At 39.8% G+C, this 16,132-nt stretch overlaps 1 protein-coding gene across 10 annotated transcripts in view; it reads right to left on the bottom strand.

Annotated features, from left to right (window-relative positions):
- LOC102220395 (ankyrin-3-like) overlaps positions 1-16,132 on the bottom strand; it is a 101,857-nt gene that overhangs the window by 14,852 nt on the left and 70,873 nt on the right. For 6 of the 10 annotated variants that reach the window (XM_023340528.1, XM_023340530.1, XM_023340531.1 and 3 more), the window contains 7 exons: positions 14,440-14,651; positions 14,087-14,294; positions 13,534-13,630; positions 13,214-13,442; positions 12,781-12,906; positions 12,207-12,329; positions 11,040-11,121 (listed from right to left, as the gene is read on the bottom strand). In XM_023340528.1, coding sequence (XP_023196296.1) covers positions 11,040-11,121; positions 12,207-12,329; positions 12,781-12,906; positions 13,214-13,442; positions 13,534-13,630; positions 14,087-14,294; positions 14,440-14,651 — 1,077 coding nt within the window. Of the gene's footprint in view, positions 1-3,020; positions 9,207-11,039; positions 11,122-11,653; positions 11,681-12,206; positions 12,330-12,780; positions 12,907-13,213; positions 13,443-13,533; positions 13,631-14,086; positions 14,295-14,439; positions 14,652-16,132 lie in introns of all 10 variants that reach the window. The other 4 variants (XM_023340524.1, XM_023340525.1, XM_023340527.1 and 1 more) reach the window with 3 other exon arrangements.

Raw genomic sequence — 16,132 nt, 5'->3', positions numbered from 1 at the left:
AATCTGTGTCTCACTTGTTCTCATATTGTTTTGTGAGAGTGTCAAATATGTTCACTGTCTCAAGTTTCAACTTTTCTGGCCAAACTTTCCTCAAACTTTTCATTTTAGATCCTCATTTGATTTAAAGTTTCCATTTTTATGAAAGCAAGGCTATTTTTGGGAAGAAAAAAAAATCTAACATTCAATTTGAGTAAAAGCGCACTTCACGACTTTTAGATTTTTATTCTTTATAAATGTTAAAAACCATGCATCATTTACCTGTCATTTCACCATTGTGCAACTCCATTTCTGATAGCAATGTAACAAACAATGACTGTGTAGGGGATCTCTGCCTCACTGTTCAGGATCCAGATGTAGATCCATATGCTTTTACTTACCAAATGTAAGTAATAATAATAATAATAATAATAATAATAATAATAATAATAATAATAATAATAATAATAATAATAATAATAGCGACACAGAACATCAGTCCAATTAAAAGCTTGAGGATGTGTGAGACCAGAAAATGAAATATATATATATATATAGAGAGAGAGTATATATATATATATGTATATATATATATATATATATATATATATATATATATATATATATATATATATATATATATATATATGTATATAATATATGTATATATATATATATCACTTTTAGACATAAATGTTTGCTTTTCAATAATATTAGTAATGAAAGTTTTATCACTTCAGAGTTTTCTGCCACAACACACAACAAACAGTTAAGCATCAGGCAACATTCCCTCTCACTGATAAAAACAGCTCAGGGCTTCAATTTGGTCATACATGGCAGTTTGCATTTATGAAGCTTCCATTGTGAGCTGATGTATTGTTTTCAAAGTGATTTCAAAAAGGAAACCACAAAATACCATCTAGGAACCAGGCAAACTGATTGGAACATATTAGGAGTGAAAAAGAGCTGTGTCTTCTGGTGAAATGCAAGACTGAAATCACTAGCGGTGCAATGAAACTGGCAAGTGTGCAGTTATCCAATTTAATATGGAATTTGTCCTCCTAATTATGCCTCTTGAATATATCTGCAAACCACTGGTACTAAAATGGTAGATCAATTCACTTTTTACACCTTCAACATTTTGTAAAACCAAATCTAAGGAAGTTGATACCTTTAACTCTACATCAAGAGTATGTAATGACAATTCTTAAGAGCCAGTGTCCTGCATGTTTTAGTTCCAACACTAGGGATTTAAATTATTCAATCATGTCCTCAAGTATATGGTCAAGTTCTGCTGGGGCCTGGCAATGAACCGTTATTTCATTCTGATAGGCTGGACTAGAGAACGATCTAAGACATACAGGACTCTTGGTCAAGTGGACTACTGTTGGTCACCTCTGCTCTACAGCTACATCAAACAGCACAGGACACAGATAACAGGAAGGACAGGAAGAAGACAGCTACACTTACGTCACGTTACAGATCACCCACAACAGCTACATGCATCTTTTAGAGAAAGGTAAAGTGCTTAAAGTGTTTAGAAAGAGTTTACAAACTAGTCTCGTTCTCCATCACAGGAGTCGTGTTTGGTTGATCAACCTGACTCCCTTCCTCCATCTGCTCACGCTCCTTCCCTCCATGTGACCGCCTAATCTTCCTCCTGCTTGTCCTCATCCTCTGACTGACATCTCTAGTGGGTGGTGGTGATGTGGTGGTGGAGGTGGGGGTGAAGGTAGAGGTGCAGGAAGAACGGGAACTCCTAGAAGCTATAGATGGTTCTGACAGTGAAGTGTTCCTGGTGGTACTGAGTCTGCAGCCCTCCTTGTCTTCAGTGGGCAAAGTTTTCCCTGCTAACATAGCTTCAGCCTCCTTGGATTTGGTTTTGTTTAAAGATTTGCCTGCTTGACTAATAAGAGAGTTTGTTGTATAGTTCTTTAGGACTACTGCACTGTTTTCATTTTTGCTTTTACCTTTTGATGACCTGTGTGTGTGCTTAGGTTGAATTCTTCCCTCATTAAAATTTTTATTAAGTCTGAGTGTAGGATTGTTTCTGGCCAGTGGATGTTTTTGGGAACTGGTAGGGTTTTTAATGGCTTTCAAAATAGGGATTCGGGATTTAGGAAATAAAGTTTTAAAAGGGTCAAATCGTTCCCAAACTTTATGTTGCATCTTATGTGTCCTGAGAGAAAATTCATGAGCATTTTCTTTTGAAATGCCCATTATTTCATGATGCCTTTGGCTGCATAGTTTGTGGCTAGCCACCCTCAAGGGCAACTTGGATCTAAATATATGGCCTTTGACTCCTTTGGCTTCTGTTTTTGCTATTGCTACATTAAAAAGAGTCTCATCTTTCCCATAGTGTTCCCCTAACTGGCTTAAAGAGGTTTCTGTCCCACTGACTTCCTGCAGTGTAGGTCTTGCAGAGGACAACGAATTGGACATGATGCTGACAGCTTGAGAAATACCTAAATAGGAGTCAGGGATAGTGCTACTGGTATTGCTGCTCAATGTTTGCAGATTGCTAGTCTGTTGTGAAGGTGCTGAAGGACAATCGGTGCTTTGGTAACAAGTCTTTTCATCTTCTGGGTTCTGTTTAGGTCTGTCTGAACAAATATTGCCGTCAGAATAGTAATCCATGACAAATGGTGGTTTCCTCAAAGAGTTATGTGCTACATTTAATGTATTAAAATGAATGTAATCTGCATAGTCTGGTATAGCACAATAACATCTATCTGCAGTGGTTCCTGAAACATCATCACTACTCCAATTAAAAGTGCTTGTATATTTAGAAGTGCTATTTGAAGCATCAGATGATGCAAGCTTTAAACCTGCTTTAAAAGTAGAGAATTTTGGTTCGGTGTTGGAAGCTGACTCTTTGCATGTGCTGTAACCACACACATTGGATATCTCTACAGTCATTGTCTGAATGGAGACTTGAGGGACTGGTAAGGTATACTGAGAATTAAACTCATTACTGCATTGTGAGGAGGCATCATTTTCAAAGTCCCTGACCCTGTACTTGCCTGCTGAGTAGTAATGCTCACCAATCTGAAAAAACTGGAGCCTCTCCTCCACCATGTCCCTCTTGCTCATGTCAATCGCACCACTGCGTGTCATCTCAAACATCTTCCCTTCATGGAAGGGGAATGGGTTTGGTTCACTCGGTGTGCTATCGTCCGTTGGAGTTTGAGCAGGTGTAGTTTCTGCTGTCGTAGCCTGAGACTGGTCTTCAACAGCTAGTCCATAAGGCTTTGGCTCCCCATTGTTTCCCCTTGTTCCCCCCATGTCAACAATTTCTCCTTCACCACTTTTACTGGGCCACGGATCAAAGTCCAGCCCCTTAGTGGCAACAGTCTTAAAAGGCGAACTGAACTCCTCTTCTAATTTGTAACTAAAGTAAGAGTCTGAAAATCCTTCTTTCTCTGAGGGTTCCTGGGTTTTAGCTCCATCTTTACTAACGCCATCAGACTCTCCATTACATGTGGAGGTATCTTTTTTCAAAATGTCTTTCTGGCATTCCTCAGGGGTCTTCTCCTCCTCAATAACTTCCAATTTGGTCTGGGGAAAAGAACGATCGGAAGACCTAAATGTGTCTGTTGCCCATACATCTCTACGACTGTCTGGAAGTCCAAAAAACCGTAAATCAGCCTGCTCACACAGGCCATCATCCTCATCTTGAAGCTCATAGCCATCGAGAGAGTCTATCTCTGTGGCATCTGTGTCATGAGAAAACTCCGCTGTTGTGGCTATTGAGCAGTCTGTTATTGACTGGTCATTTCCATTTTGTTCACAGTCATTATCCTCCCCTTTACCATTGGAACCTTTGGAACCATTTGTGGAGCCATTCGAACCATTGGTCCCACCAGGTTCTTTGTTGCCATTTTTGTCATGTCTTTTAGACTTAGACGTTTTCTCTTTCTCTTTTTTCTTTTCCTCTTCTTCAAGAACATTGGAGGTCATTTTTTTACATGGAATTGGCTGGAAGATTGACTCATCATCTTCTTCAGCATTTGACTGACTGTCATCTGTGCTAGGGGGCACTGGAGTAGGGGGTTGTATACGTATAACTGGTTCGGTCAGATGCTTGTCATGATCTTCTTGTAAGTTCACTTCCATCATTTCTGTCTCAGTCTCTGAAGAGGCACAAGAGCCCTTTCTCTCTGTATCTGAAATTTCTGAAGCTGAATCCAGAGGGGGAGGAGGAGGAAACTCAATATATGCAATACCCTTGTCTTTTGACACTTCTTGTTGCTCCTGGTCTTTAATATCACCATGAATATTGTTGATGGTTTCTTCTTTTTTAAAATTATCAGGTAATTCCAGCTGATTGTCATTCATTTTTGTTTTTTCTTTATTAGCATTAGCAAGGTCTGCCTGGGCATCGTGAACACTATGTTTGCTTTCTATTGTTGCCTCTTTAAATGAGAAAACTGTGTTTCCTTGACCATCTTCCTCTGAGTCCTCAGATACCTCCATGATAGGGCTTGGCTTGCCTGAAATGAATTCCATAAAGCCATCAGGAGTTTTGCACGTGAGGTCATAGCTGACTTCTTCAGAGCTGGGGGTTTCTGGTGTAAGAGGGCTTTTCCCTGAGCTGTCTATGAAAGAAACTTGCTCTAATGTATCATCTTCTGGGCTTATGGGACTAATTGCAGAGCTTGATTTCTGTTTTACTGTGTACAGTGCTCCCTTAGCCTCCCTCTCTGCCTGCCTGCCAACCTGGACATAAACAGGCAATGTTTTGATGCCTTTGAAGTTCTCTTTGGTTGTTACAACTGGAGGAGCTATTACTTTCTCCAGTATTTCTCTGGGGCTGGGAAGATTATTGGAGTTGGAGTCTTTTGGTGAATTGTCAAGAATTTCAAAGGTTAAATCTGTTTTTGCTGGGCCTGTCTCTGGGCTTTTAGGTTTAGATAGTGTAGGTATCTGTGAGGGCTTTGTTGTTGTTTGTTTCTTAGTAAGGTTGTTATCTAAACAGGGGGTTGTGGTTCTTACAGGAATCTGGGATTCTGTCTTTTTTCTAAGGTTTTTGTTTATTGGTTCCTCTGAATCCTTTTGGGGCAGTTCAGGTTTTATATCTTTAGTAGATGACACACTTTTAGTGGTTTGCTGGTATTTTTTAGCATCATTGTCAAAAACAACAGACATCCTAGCAGTGTAGCTTTTATTACTTTCCTTAATTTCCTGGGTCACACTAAACTGATTATCTTTACCTTTAGGTGCTACTTTATCAGTCTTAGTTTCACAAATGTCACGAGGGGGCTCAATTAAGTTTTTGTTTGGAAGCTTGTCTGCTTTGGGAATTTTAGATGTGGGTATTGGGTCAGGCTTGCTATTTGCTTTGTCTTTCTCATTCTTTTCTTGGACATTTTCTTCTGATGGTTCAGATACTTTTGAGGATTTTCCTCCAGAGCCGAACTGGTAAACAGGTAGTTTGCTTTCCTGTAGTTTCTTTACTGATGGTTTTGGTTGTACAGGTGGAGGAATTTTAATAGGACTGGACTGACTTTGACTGACCTTCTGAGCAGCGGATTCAAACTTCATCCTCACTGCACTGACCTTTGATGTTGAAGTTACATGAGCTGGAGAAGAGGGTTCAGACACACAGGTCTTTGATTCTTGTTTGATTTTATCTTGAGTAGTACAAGAGTTGACACTTTTCTGAGGACTGCTTGGTAAGCTAGAGCTTTTCTTTTCTACTACTGGAGAGCTGCTAACAAATTTACCAACTGAAGGTTCCTTAAGTTTGGTTTTACTAAACAACTCATCCCCTGCTTTAGGTTTATGTTGTGTTTTTTCTGGGCTGCTGCAGGTAGAGTTAGGCCAGGATCTAGGCTCCTTCAGTCGTCTAACTGGCTTTTTCTCCGGAGACTGTAGCTCATCGTTAAGCTTCTCTGTTTTATCACGGAAAAACTGAGATACCTCACTGAGTTTTTCTTCAGCCTCCTTCACTGTTTGATCTACTCGATCTTCATAAAGTAGTTTGTCCCTACTTCTATCATGTTTGTCTTCAGTAAATCTCATCCAAACCGCATGTTTTGGACTGCCTGGTTCTGTTGAGTAATGGAGCACTGTCACCTTGTCAAACTGAGAAGGTTCATCTTTGTGCAGGAATTTACCTGATTTAGAGGACCCATCTTTCGATGACTTAGAAACAAACTCTCTTTTTGGGCTTCCTTTGCCTTGATTTGTTCCCTCAAACCTACCACTCTCCTCAGGAGCTAGGTGGCGATTTTTGTTTGCTGTCGTTGTAGAATCCTCTGTGTCTGAATAAGACTGCAATGATGTTTCAATTTTTTCTGAGAGAAGCATTTTCTCAGCAAACTTATATGATTCTCCTCGAACTTCAGATAATTCATCATCACAATATTCTATGGAGTGTTGGCTTAATAGTTTTAGAGCTTTATATGAATCATCTCCTATGAGTTGGGCAGAACTTGGACGACTGTCCTCTTCTTGTGACACTGGAGTGTTAACACGAGATGTTTCTAGGAAGGAGGGCAAAGATTCTTCAACATTAAGCTCCTCTTCTTCCTGTTGGGCCTCATCATAATCAGTAAGCTCCTTTATTCCATGGTCACTTTTGTAGACATAAAGCTCAGGGTGTTTTTTTGTTTCTCTGATAATAACCTCAGTTGGGTCTGTTGTGCTGTGGCCCTTTTCAATATGAACTTCAATTATCCTCTCAACTTTGGGTTTGGATTTAATGTCTCGTTCTAGAAACCTTGGGGTGAGTTCATCACCTTTGACAGACTCTTGACTAGCTTTGTGTTCAAAGAGGCCTGCCAGTTCTTTAGATGGGTCTCGTCCTGACTGAAAAGCTTTCATGATGTCTCTGACTGACATGGCTTCCTCTATCATTTCTGCGCCATCAGTCAGTTGAGGCTTGTGATACACCATGCGGGTTGTGGTAGTGATATGAGTTTCCTCTTTAAGACACATGCTTTTGTTCATTAAGGCATCATCTTCTGGTATTTTCATCTGTAAAGCTTTTGATGATGAACTTTCTGGCTCTAAAAGAGGTAAAGCAGATGCAGCTTCCTCCATGACTCCAGGCTCAGAAAGATCGTCTGGCTGCTCATAGCTCCTGATGTGGACAGCCTCAGTTCTGGTCTCAGTTACACAAGGGGGGATTGGGGAATCTGTAAATAAAGGTTTGGGGCCTGTGCTTTCTGCACTTTGAGGAGCAGAAGGCGTCTTTTCACTTCTCGTCTCAAACCCGCTGTCTGAGAGGGGACTTTTATCTTGCTCATGAGACAGCTCCTCGGGAGATTCCAAGATTGTGTCTGACCCTTGGTATGACTCAGCAAGCTTGCTTAAGTCCTTTTCTGAGGGAGATCTAATCATGCCTGAAACTGGAGGAGGCATTTTGAGTTTGTGCTCTTGTATGGTCATGGATGGTTTGAGCACTCGTTTTTGTTTCTCCTCCCCATCTTTTTTCACCTCATCCTCATACTCACTTTTCAACTGTGCCATTTTCGACAGAGAACTTGCACCAATGTCATTTGTTAAGTAATCTACCACTTTACTTAATTCTAACTCTCTGCTTGGCAACGACTGGTGCTTAAAAAGAGTGTTTTCATCAAATGGAGAGTAACAGTCTCGGAGAGCACTTCGTTGTGCCTCCTCGATCTCATCTCTGGAAAATTCCTGCCATTCCTCTTCTGAACTTGTCTCATTACCTGAAATTGTCTTATCTTCAGTCATGATATCCTTTTGTAGTATCTCACTGACTTTGACTAAATCTTTTTTGACTTTCTCAACTAGTGTGTGTGGTTCTTGATCTTCTAACTTAGACTCTTTAGGTGTGCCAGTGTTTGATGTTTGTACAGTCTTAGCGGCCATTTGTGTGTCTGTCTGGAGAATAGCCGTCATTCTAATTAAATCCTGTTTCATATCTGCTACGTCTTTAAGTATCTCCTGATTGGAGGTTGCAGTTGGATGGATGATTGGTGGTGTTATAAATGGAGGAGATTTTAATTGTGATTTCAGTTTTGTTCCAGTAACACATGAAGGGAAAGTTGAAGAAGAGGTGGATGAGGTACGAGGAGAATCAGGCAGTGCCATTTTGAGAGACCCAGGCCCTGGTTTTACAGGGGTGTCAGGGAGGACATTGACAAGTGAATAAACAGGGACAGTCATTGTATTTGAGGAGACCGCTGGACTTGGGCTGGCAGATGCAGATCTTAGAGAACCATAAGCAGAGGTTGCTGTTGCAGATCTGCGCGAAGATGACAATGACCTAAGCGTGCCATACCCTGAGACTGAGTATGAGTCTAAAGCTTCATTTATGGCTGCACTGACACCAGATGTTGCTGCCTGGGTGGTGGCTTGGATCCGCTCCTGAAGACTGTTGCTTCTCTCTGAGAGAAGACGTGAAGTAGGCGAGGATGGGGTAGAGGAGGATGATGGGTATTTAACAGGTGAGACTGATCCGTTCATCATGGAAAATTCTGAGGAAGCAATGGTTGTCTGACCGGTTGAGGACATGGACGACATGGATGTCCTCCCTCCTCGGGATGTGACTGTTGAGTCAACAGACGTCTTTAGAGATGAGAGACTGGAAATGCTTTTAACAGGAGAAAGGTTGGTGACTTCTGATGCAGCTGTTGTCACAAGGGAAGATTTAAAAGGTAGATTGGAACTGTAGCGGTTGTACAGGGATTTCGGTGCTGTGACAGAAGCAGTAGCAGCGGATGACCTCTCAGATAAAGAAGCATTTGGTACTGAAGAATGGAGAGGGGTCCTTGACGCATAAGCCAGAGCAAGATTTTTAATTGATGCAGGATCTGTGGCAGGTTTACTTCCAGATGTTGCAAGGATGGCAGACCCGTGAATGGGGTATGGTCCCTGCTGGACAACAGTTTTAATTGGTGAAGGCACATTCCTATAAGACCTGATGGGGGATGATGGTACGTCGCTGATCGATTTAACTGGGGATGACAAGGCGGGTGCTGGGGGTGAAACGCCCAAGGTTGCTCTTATAGTTGTGGGACATGCAGGTGAAGGTGTTGAGAGGGGCCAGGCAGATTTTAATGGAGAACTAGCTGGTGAGCCTGCCGGTGGATCGGCAGAGGCGAGGAGACCCCCCACTCCGATGGGCCTTGTTTGGCCAGGGACGGTAATAGGAGCAGTCGACCATGGTGGGTAAGGTCTGGTTGGAAAGACAGGTTTGTGAGGGTGACCAGAAGGCAGTGTTCTTGTTGCTGCACTTCGTTCAACTGCTGTTTCTTCAGGTGAATTTAGAGAAAAATGATAACAAACGGGATGGTGTAGAAAATAATCAACAGAATGGAAAAGAGCAGAAAGAAAAGAAATATATGTTGGGGAAGAAAAAAAAAAAGAGGAAAAAAAGACAACACCAGAGGAGGAAGAGTTGGTCAGTGAGACTGTTGTAGTATTAGGAAGGGATAAACTGCAGTTTTTAATTGCTGAGTAAGACATTTAAGAAACGACTAAAACTGGAGCTACAAAAAGAAACAGTGTTCTTGTGTGGTCACGGTTTAGGTAATGACTAAACTGGCTCCAGGTCATTTCACCCCTTTGCCAAGTCTTAATATCATTTCATACCCAACAATTTACATTTTTGTCATCCAACTTCAATCTTATACAGTAAAGAAATCATGTCAAACCCACGTCAGTAAACCATGGGATATCAGTTTATGTTAGAATTCTATTAGGAATTTTAAATAATAGATTTTTTGCCCTAAATTGATAAAATAATTATTTGAAAACAACACTTTTATTTACTGAGGTCATATATGTCTGATTTTGAAAAATATTAAATTGCATTATTAACCACAAATAAAGTAATATTCTCTATTTTCACTAATGTTAGTTGAGATCTGAGATTGTGCTTGTTGCCACATTAAATATGACCACTATAAAGACATGACTTCCAATTGGTAGAAATTATTTCTGGAGTCAAATACATGTCCCTGCACTAGACTTAGAGAATAATATATAAAAAAACTTATTTGCATGGCCAAAGTAGGTATGAAAACATCCCTCTGAAAGGTTAAAGCTGATACACAGTTGCTGCAACACATCCTGTATTAGACAGCATCATTTCATATCTGACATATTAAATGATTACAAATGCAAAGGTACAACTGGGCAAAGGGAGAAAATGACCAGAACCCAAGTCCAACAACAGCAGCAAGAATGGAGGAAATAAACTCAACAAAGCACATAAAGCAGCAAAGTAAATTTGCAAAGACGATGGCATAGATTGACAGCTGGGAGACAAAATAATGGCGGGACAAATGCAAGAGGATAAACACAAAAAACAACTTCTCTCTTTGGACTTCAAACATTTTAATACCAGCATGTTGTCTCTGGCTTGAAATTAAGACCACTTTTTATAGTGCCTTTTATCTGTTTGGCCCAAAAAGGACAGTCTTTTTCACAGGCAGTTTAAACGTTATGATAAAATAAAGCAAAGAGCTGCAGAACTTCCCATTTTCCTTTATCTTTTGTAAATAAAAAAAGACAAAATGTGCTGTCCAAGACTCCAACTTTAGCCCATTTTGTCATGCAGCATCAAACCTGTGACAAGCAGAGCCTGGGAAAACAAAAAAAAAATAACTCAAGACCTCCAGCATGCATTTTTGTACCAAACTAAGCTAAAACACTGCCACAAAGCCAAAAGAAGAGCTTTAAAAAAAAAAACCAAGAGCACAAATGAAACACAAACAGAATTTTACTTTGACTTCCATCCAAAAGGATAATTCTTCTTTGTAAGTTAAAGTAAAATTTTGCAGAATTTAAACTTCCATAACACAGCCGTTGAAACTCGAAAGGCGCACACTTCACAATGTGGGCAAGCACAGCACACAAAACTTAGAAATCACTCATGCAAAAATATATACCATGTTGTGAACAAGCACATGAACAGTACGTGTCATATGTGGAATGAGAAAGTTTGTCACAATAAGAACATCATTTCTACACAATGCTCACTCATTTTACAAGTTAATTAAACCTCTGCACACTTATCAATCCAATATACTTTGCAAAATTTTAAACTCAAAGGGGTTTGTTAGTGATGAAGTCAAACTCACTCTGTGCAGGCTCAGTCAGATAGCTGTAGCGCTTACGTAAGGCTAGGGATGCAAAGGTATGACGTCGATCTGGCTTTTCAGTCTGCAACAATAGCAAACAACACAAAATCCTATCAGTTTTAGGTTACCCTATACTGCAAATTGCTACAAAATGAGCACCTTTAAATTATAACACTAAACCAAACCTTGCAGTCTGTGTTAATTTATATTTATAAATTCACCAATCTACAACTATGCTGTTAGCTATGTTTGATGTGAGTATAATAAACTAGCCAATTTAGTCACAATAAGTTTAAAATCTCTCAAACACTAGTTCCTAATTTTGCAAAAGTCAAATTTGGGAAGTTCATAAATCCTGCAGAGCCAGTTTTATCTCATACTGAAGTGTGCAAGGGAATATGGATGGATTTAAGAGATGAGGTTTTGGGGGGGGGGGTTCTGACAAAGCTACCATATATCATGCAAAACTGTGCAGCTAGATGGGGCCATGGACAGGGAAAGCTGGTAATGCCCCTTGCAAAACATGGTAAAAAAAAACGGCATAAAGGAACAGAGCAGGGCCCGCCACTGATCTGGTGCAGAGGACAGCACATGGTGGGGAACGTGTGGTTTACCTCGTCCTCGGCATCTGACTCCGATTCCTGGTTCCCAAGATGCATTGCAGAAACAGGGGGAGTAACATAATGGAAAGCAGGGGGAAAAGAAACATCAGGGAGTGAAAAAGGAGTGATTGACAGAAGCTTAAATGCAGAAGTGAAGCCACTTCAGCAAAACCAAACAAAATAAAAACGCACACAGAAAAGAAATCATATGCAAACAAAGAGCCAACATCCAGAAGCAATAACAGCAAATGAATCAAGCCCAAAAACAGCCCAAAAATAAAATATAAATAAAAATGTAAAGCACACGAGCTCTCAGCCAAAGGGATCCAAATCAAAGGGCAGAAAGAATCAAAATAAAACAGCCAATGACACGAATCCACTGCAGAGATAACCAGTGACTAAAACAGAGAGAGAAGCTTTAAACAGATAAAAGACACCGTGGCAGCAGGTTTGCCAAAATTCTACCTCCGTCTTTCATCAATCTGTACCATGGGGCCGAAAAACACCCTAACCATGAGTGTGGTTATGAATGTGAAAACAGAATGGAGAGTTCCCACTGCCTTACCTTTTTCACCGCAGGAAGCGTGATGTTCAGATTGCACACGGCAGTTTGTGGTAGGCCTTTGGTTGACCTACACTCTTTAAGGAAAGTGAGGCGACCACATGGCTCCTGACTGGGATCTCTAACCTGTAGGGAGAAAATTGAATCTCTAAATATTACTTTCAGTTCTTTGCTCTGTTGCAGATTTCTTCAACTAATAGCATGTATGTTAGTACTGTACACTTGCAGTGGTGTAAAAAAAAAAAAAAAAACTTGCTCCCTTACAGGGCTGTTCTATTCTTATCTTTGAGTGACATTTCCAACACAAATTCTAGTTTTAGTCTAAAATAACCAGAAAATGAAAATAATTCAACTCAACCAGGCACTGTCAAAAAATAAAAATTGCTCTTTAAATAATAACTGATTGTGTCAGTTATTATCTAAAGATGACAAGAATGGCAATGAGTCTTTTACATCAACATGAAGGTGAAAAATATCACTTAGGGTGACGAAGTGGTTTGCAAGGCACAGTATAAATACATACATATTATTCTTTCTCCTCAATATCAGTATCAAAGAATGGGTATTGTTTGATTACCTTAACACAGAAGGGCAAACGGTTTTCCTTGAAGGCGTAGAAGTTAAGAACTAACTGTTGACCAGCTTTGGTCAGCGGAGCCAAGTTTCCATAACAATCCACATAGATGGGCCTTCCCTCCAGGACCTGAAAAAAGACAAAACATTGCTTTCCTAATTAAGAAATAAGAAGATCTAGTAATAATTTAACAGTAGTGAAAAAAGAAAAAATATATATATATTTTTAGTTTTTATAACTTAAAATACACTTTATGCGTTGAATTATTCTACCGGAGAATGCAAACTATTTGAAATTATTTTGCAAATCAAATCTTTAGCTAGTCCTGAAAAAAAATCTAAGTTTTACATTATTTTGTCTTTTTTTTTTCAAAAGGTTCTTGACTCTGAAGAGAAGAGCAGACACTAAAATAAGAAGATGCAATTAAACTGTGTACCTCTATGTCTTTGCTCCTTGCCACCTCCTCAAAGTTCTCCTGCTGCTCCAGGGTTTTGTCCACCTTGTCATCTGTCATGCAGAAGCACCTAAGGCTGGACTCCACTGGGTCATTCATTTTAGCAAACACAACAAACTTGGCCATATAGGGCACACAGATCAGCTCTCTGTAGAGTTGAGTGGCCAAGCTTACTGTCTCTGGGATCTGGTGGCAGTCTGCTAACCAGAACCTGCAAAGAGAAAAAAAATACAGAAACCGATAGAAGAGTCATACATTTATGAATAAATAACCATTTGTGGTGTTTGTCTGGTATGTCTCACCTCGCAGAGACATTGGTAGTGAAAGAAACGCAATCATTAACAAATGTGAGAGGGGTTGTTCCAGTGATGTCCTCCCACTGCGCTGGAGATGTTCCACCTGCATACAGATACAAATTTGCACTTAATATGAGTAATTTAAAATCAAAAGGTAGACAAGTTATTTAAAAGATAAAAACAACAACAAAAAAAACTGCAACGTTTCTTTAAACTGATGGCATTCTGCAAATGTATCCATATGATTTAATGCTTTTAACTTTTATTTTAATTTTATTTTTTACATTTTGTCATCTAACACTCAAAAGACTTCTGTGTATTTTACTGAGATTTTACATGGAAGGAAAAGCCAAGGGTTATGAAAAAAAATCTATATTCTTTCAGGTCTGGTATTTTCATGCCCATAGCAAATAGTCTGCCCTGGGTGTTACAACATCTCATTAACACATAACTAACCCCAATACTTGCTTCGAATGTTTGTGTTTGTGTAGAGTAAGAAGTGACTCTGTCTTTTTATTTACTTGACAGCAAAAAAGATCTACAGAAAACCAGCACTCACCTGTTATGCTACAGAGGAGGCGGAGGCAGGGTGTACTGTCTCCTTTGTAACCGTTAGTAAGCCCTTCCCCTGAGAGTGGCGGTACAGGGATCGTCATGGTGATGGGCTTGTGGAACTTCCTCCTTCTGGGCTCCACAGTAACAATGGGGCTGAAGGTTGCTCGGTTACCAAGGATTTTCTTTACAGTGTCCTCAGGAATCGGCTGGGCCTAGCAGAAAAGACACAATGGCAATTGAGCGATGTGTCTTTTGTGAAATTAAATTTGAAATATTTACATTGCTTTGAATTTTATTGATACATTATAACACTTCAAAGAAAAGCACCAACAGACATGCGAAGCTTTAAATCTATACCTGCAATCCAACTTTAATTTTCTTTGTCAGCGCCCCCTCAGGGAAGGAAGCCTGAACTAATGGGACGCTTCGGCTGTTGAGAGTCCCACCCTCTGGCCCCATCTGATGGGTCTCCTGTCTGACCCGGGACACCACAGCAAAATACTGAGGAAAGTCCTTGGTGATGATACGGCAGATCCTCTTCTGCTCCAGCTCCTCAGGACTGTCCAATTCTATGAGGAAAGTGTTCATGTTGTAGAAGATCACTCACAGGTTTCTCGCAATGATCTCTGCACTCGTGGAACGTTTCCACAAAGTTAATGTTAAAAGCACAACGGTAATGTACTCTGACACTTTTTGCGATCAACAAACACAGTAGTGCATAATGCTGACGCAGAAGGAAAAGTATGTATACATTTTCCAATGCATGTTTTATCCTAATGCTTCTAAATAAAGTCTAACATAATCAACTGCTCTCAAATGTCACCTATTAGTAAAAAGAATAAGCACATTGTGTATTTACTACAATTTTAGTATAAATCCGGCTGTTATATAGACGTTTGTTAGAGATCATTAGTGTACAATCAGCAACAGAAATATCAAGGACAGGCAGGTAGGTTAGGGAGAAAGTTATGGAGAAATTTAAGGGTTACATAAATGTATTTAGTCAATAAATTAGTATCCCAAGCATCACACAGAATCCATCAACTGAGCTGTAATGCAACCCATGTGTAAAAGAAGAGCGTAGATCTCACACAGCTGCGCACTATTTAAGCAATAATGAATGCCACTGCCTATGGATGGATATTAAAATTATTCAGAAATGAGAGCTGACATGGACATGAGTTGCATCTGAGTAACAAATTTGGATGTGGGTCATATCTGCCTGCTGTTTGTACATAGCCTAAGAATGAGTAGGACACTACTGCAAACCTATAAGGACAAACGTCCAAATAAATTTATAAAAGTACATCATTCATCAGAGAAGCAGACAAGAGACCCATGGAAACTGTACTGCAGAGCTGCGAGATCCCCAGGTCAAGTTGAAAAATCTGTTGACAAGACTATTAGTTGTGCACTACATAAATTTGTCCTTCATGTAAGAATTGTGAGACAAAAGCCATAGAAGTCTTATTTGCACTTTGGCACAAATCACAAAGGGGACACAGCAAATATGTGAAAAAAGAGATCAGATAACAAAAAACCAAAATTTAACTTTTCACCTTAGAAAACACTATATGTATGGGAAAAAGACAGAATTGCACACCGAACAAACCATCCAAAACTATCTCTACAGCATGGTTTAGCAATGACAAGGAAGCTGGTCAGAGTCGATTAGAAGATGGATGGAGCTAAATACGAGGAAATCATGAATGGAAACCTGGTAGAGGCTGCGGAAAACTTTAGAATGTGGAGGATGTTGATCTTCCAGCAAGACAATGACGCTAAGTATAGAGCCAGTGGTACAGTGGAATGGTTTCATGTCAAAACATTGAAAAGCAAAGTCCATACCTAATACCAACAACATCTAACAAGAGTTAAACATTTATGTTCACAGATATTCTCCAGCCAATCGAACTTGGTGTGAGCTAATTAGCAAAGAAGAATGGGCAAAACGTTTCAACATGTGCAAACTGATTGAGTCTGCAAAGACTAAAGGTCATTCTTAGTTAACTTAGTTAATACTATGAAGGTAGTAGTAGGTTAACAGTAT

This window comes from Xiphophorus maculatus, chromosome 10 (assembly GCF_002775205.1).
Source record: "Xiphophorus maculatus strain JP 163 A chromosome 10, X_maculatus-5.0-male, whole genome shotgun sequence".
NCBI classification, from domain to species: domain Eukaryota; kingdom Metazoa; phylum Chordata; class Actinopteri; order Cyprinodontiformes; family Poeciliidae; genus Xiphophorus; species Xiphophorus maculatus.
Note: the sequence above shows the minus strand (reverse complement) of the source record. Positions and strands in the feature narration are given on the sequence as shown.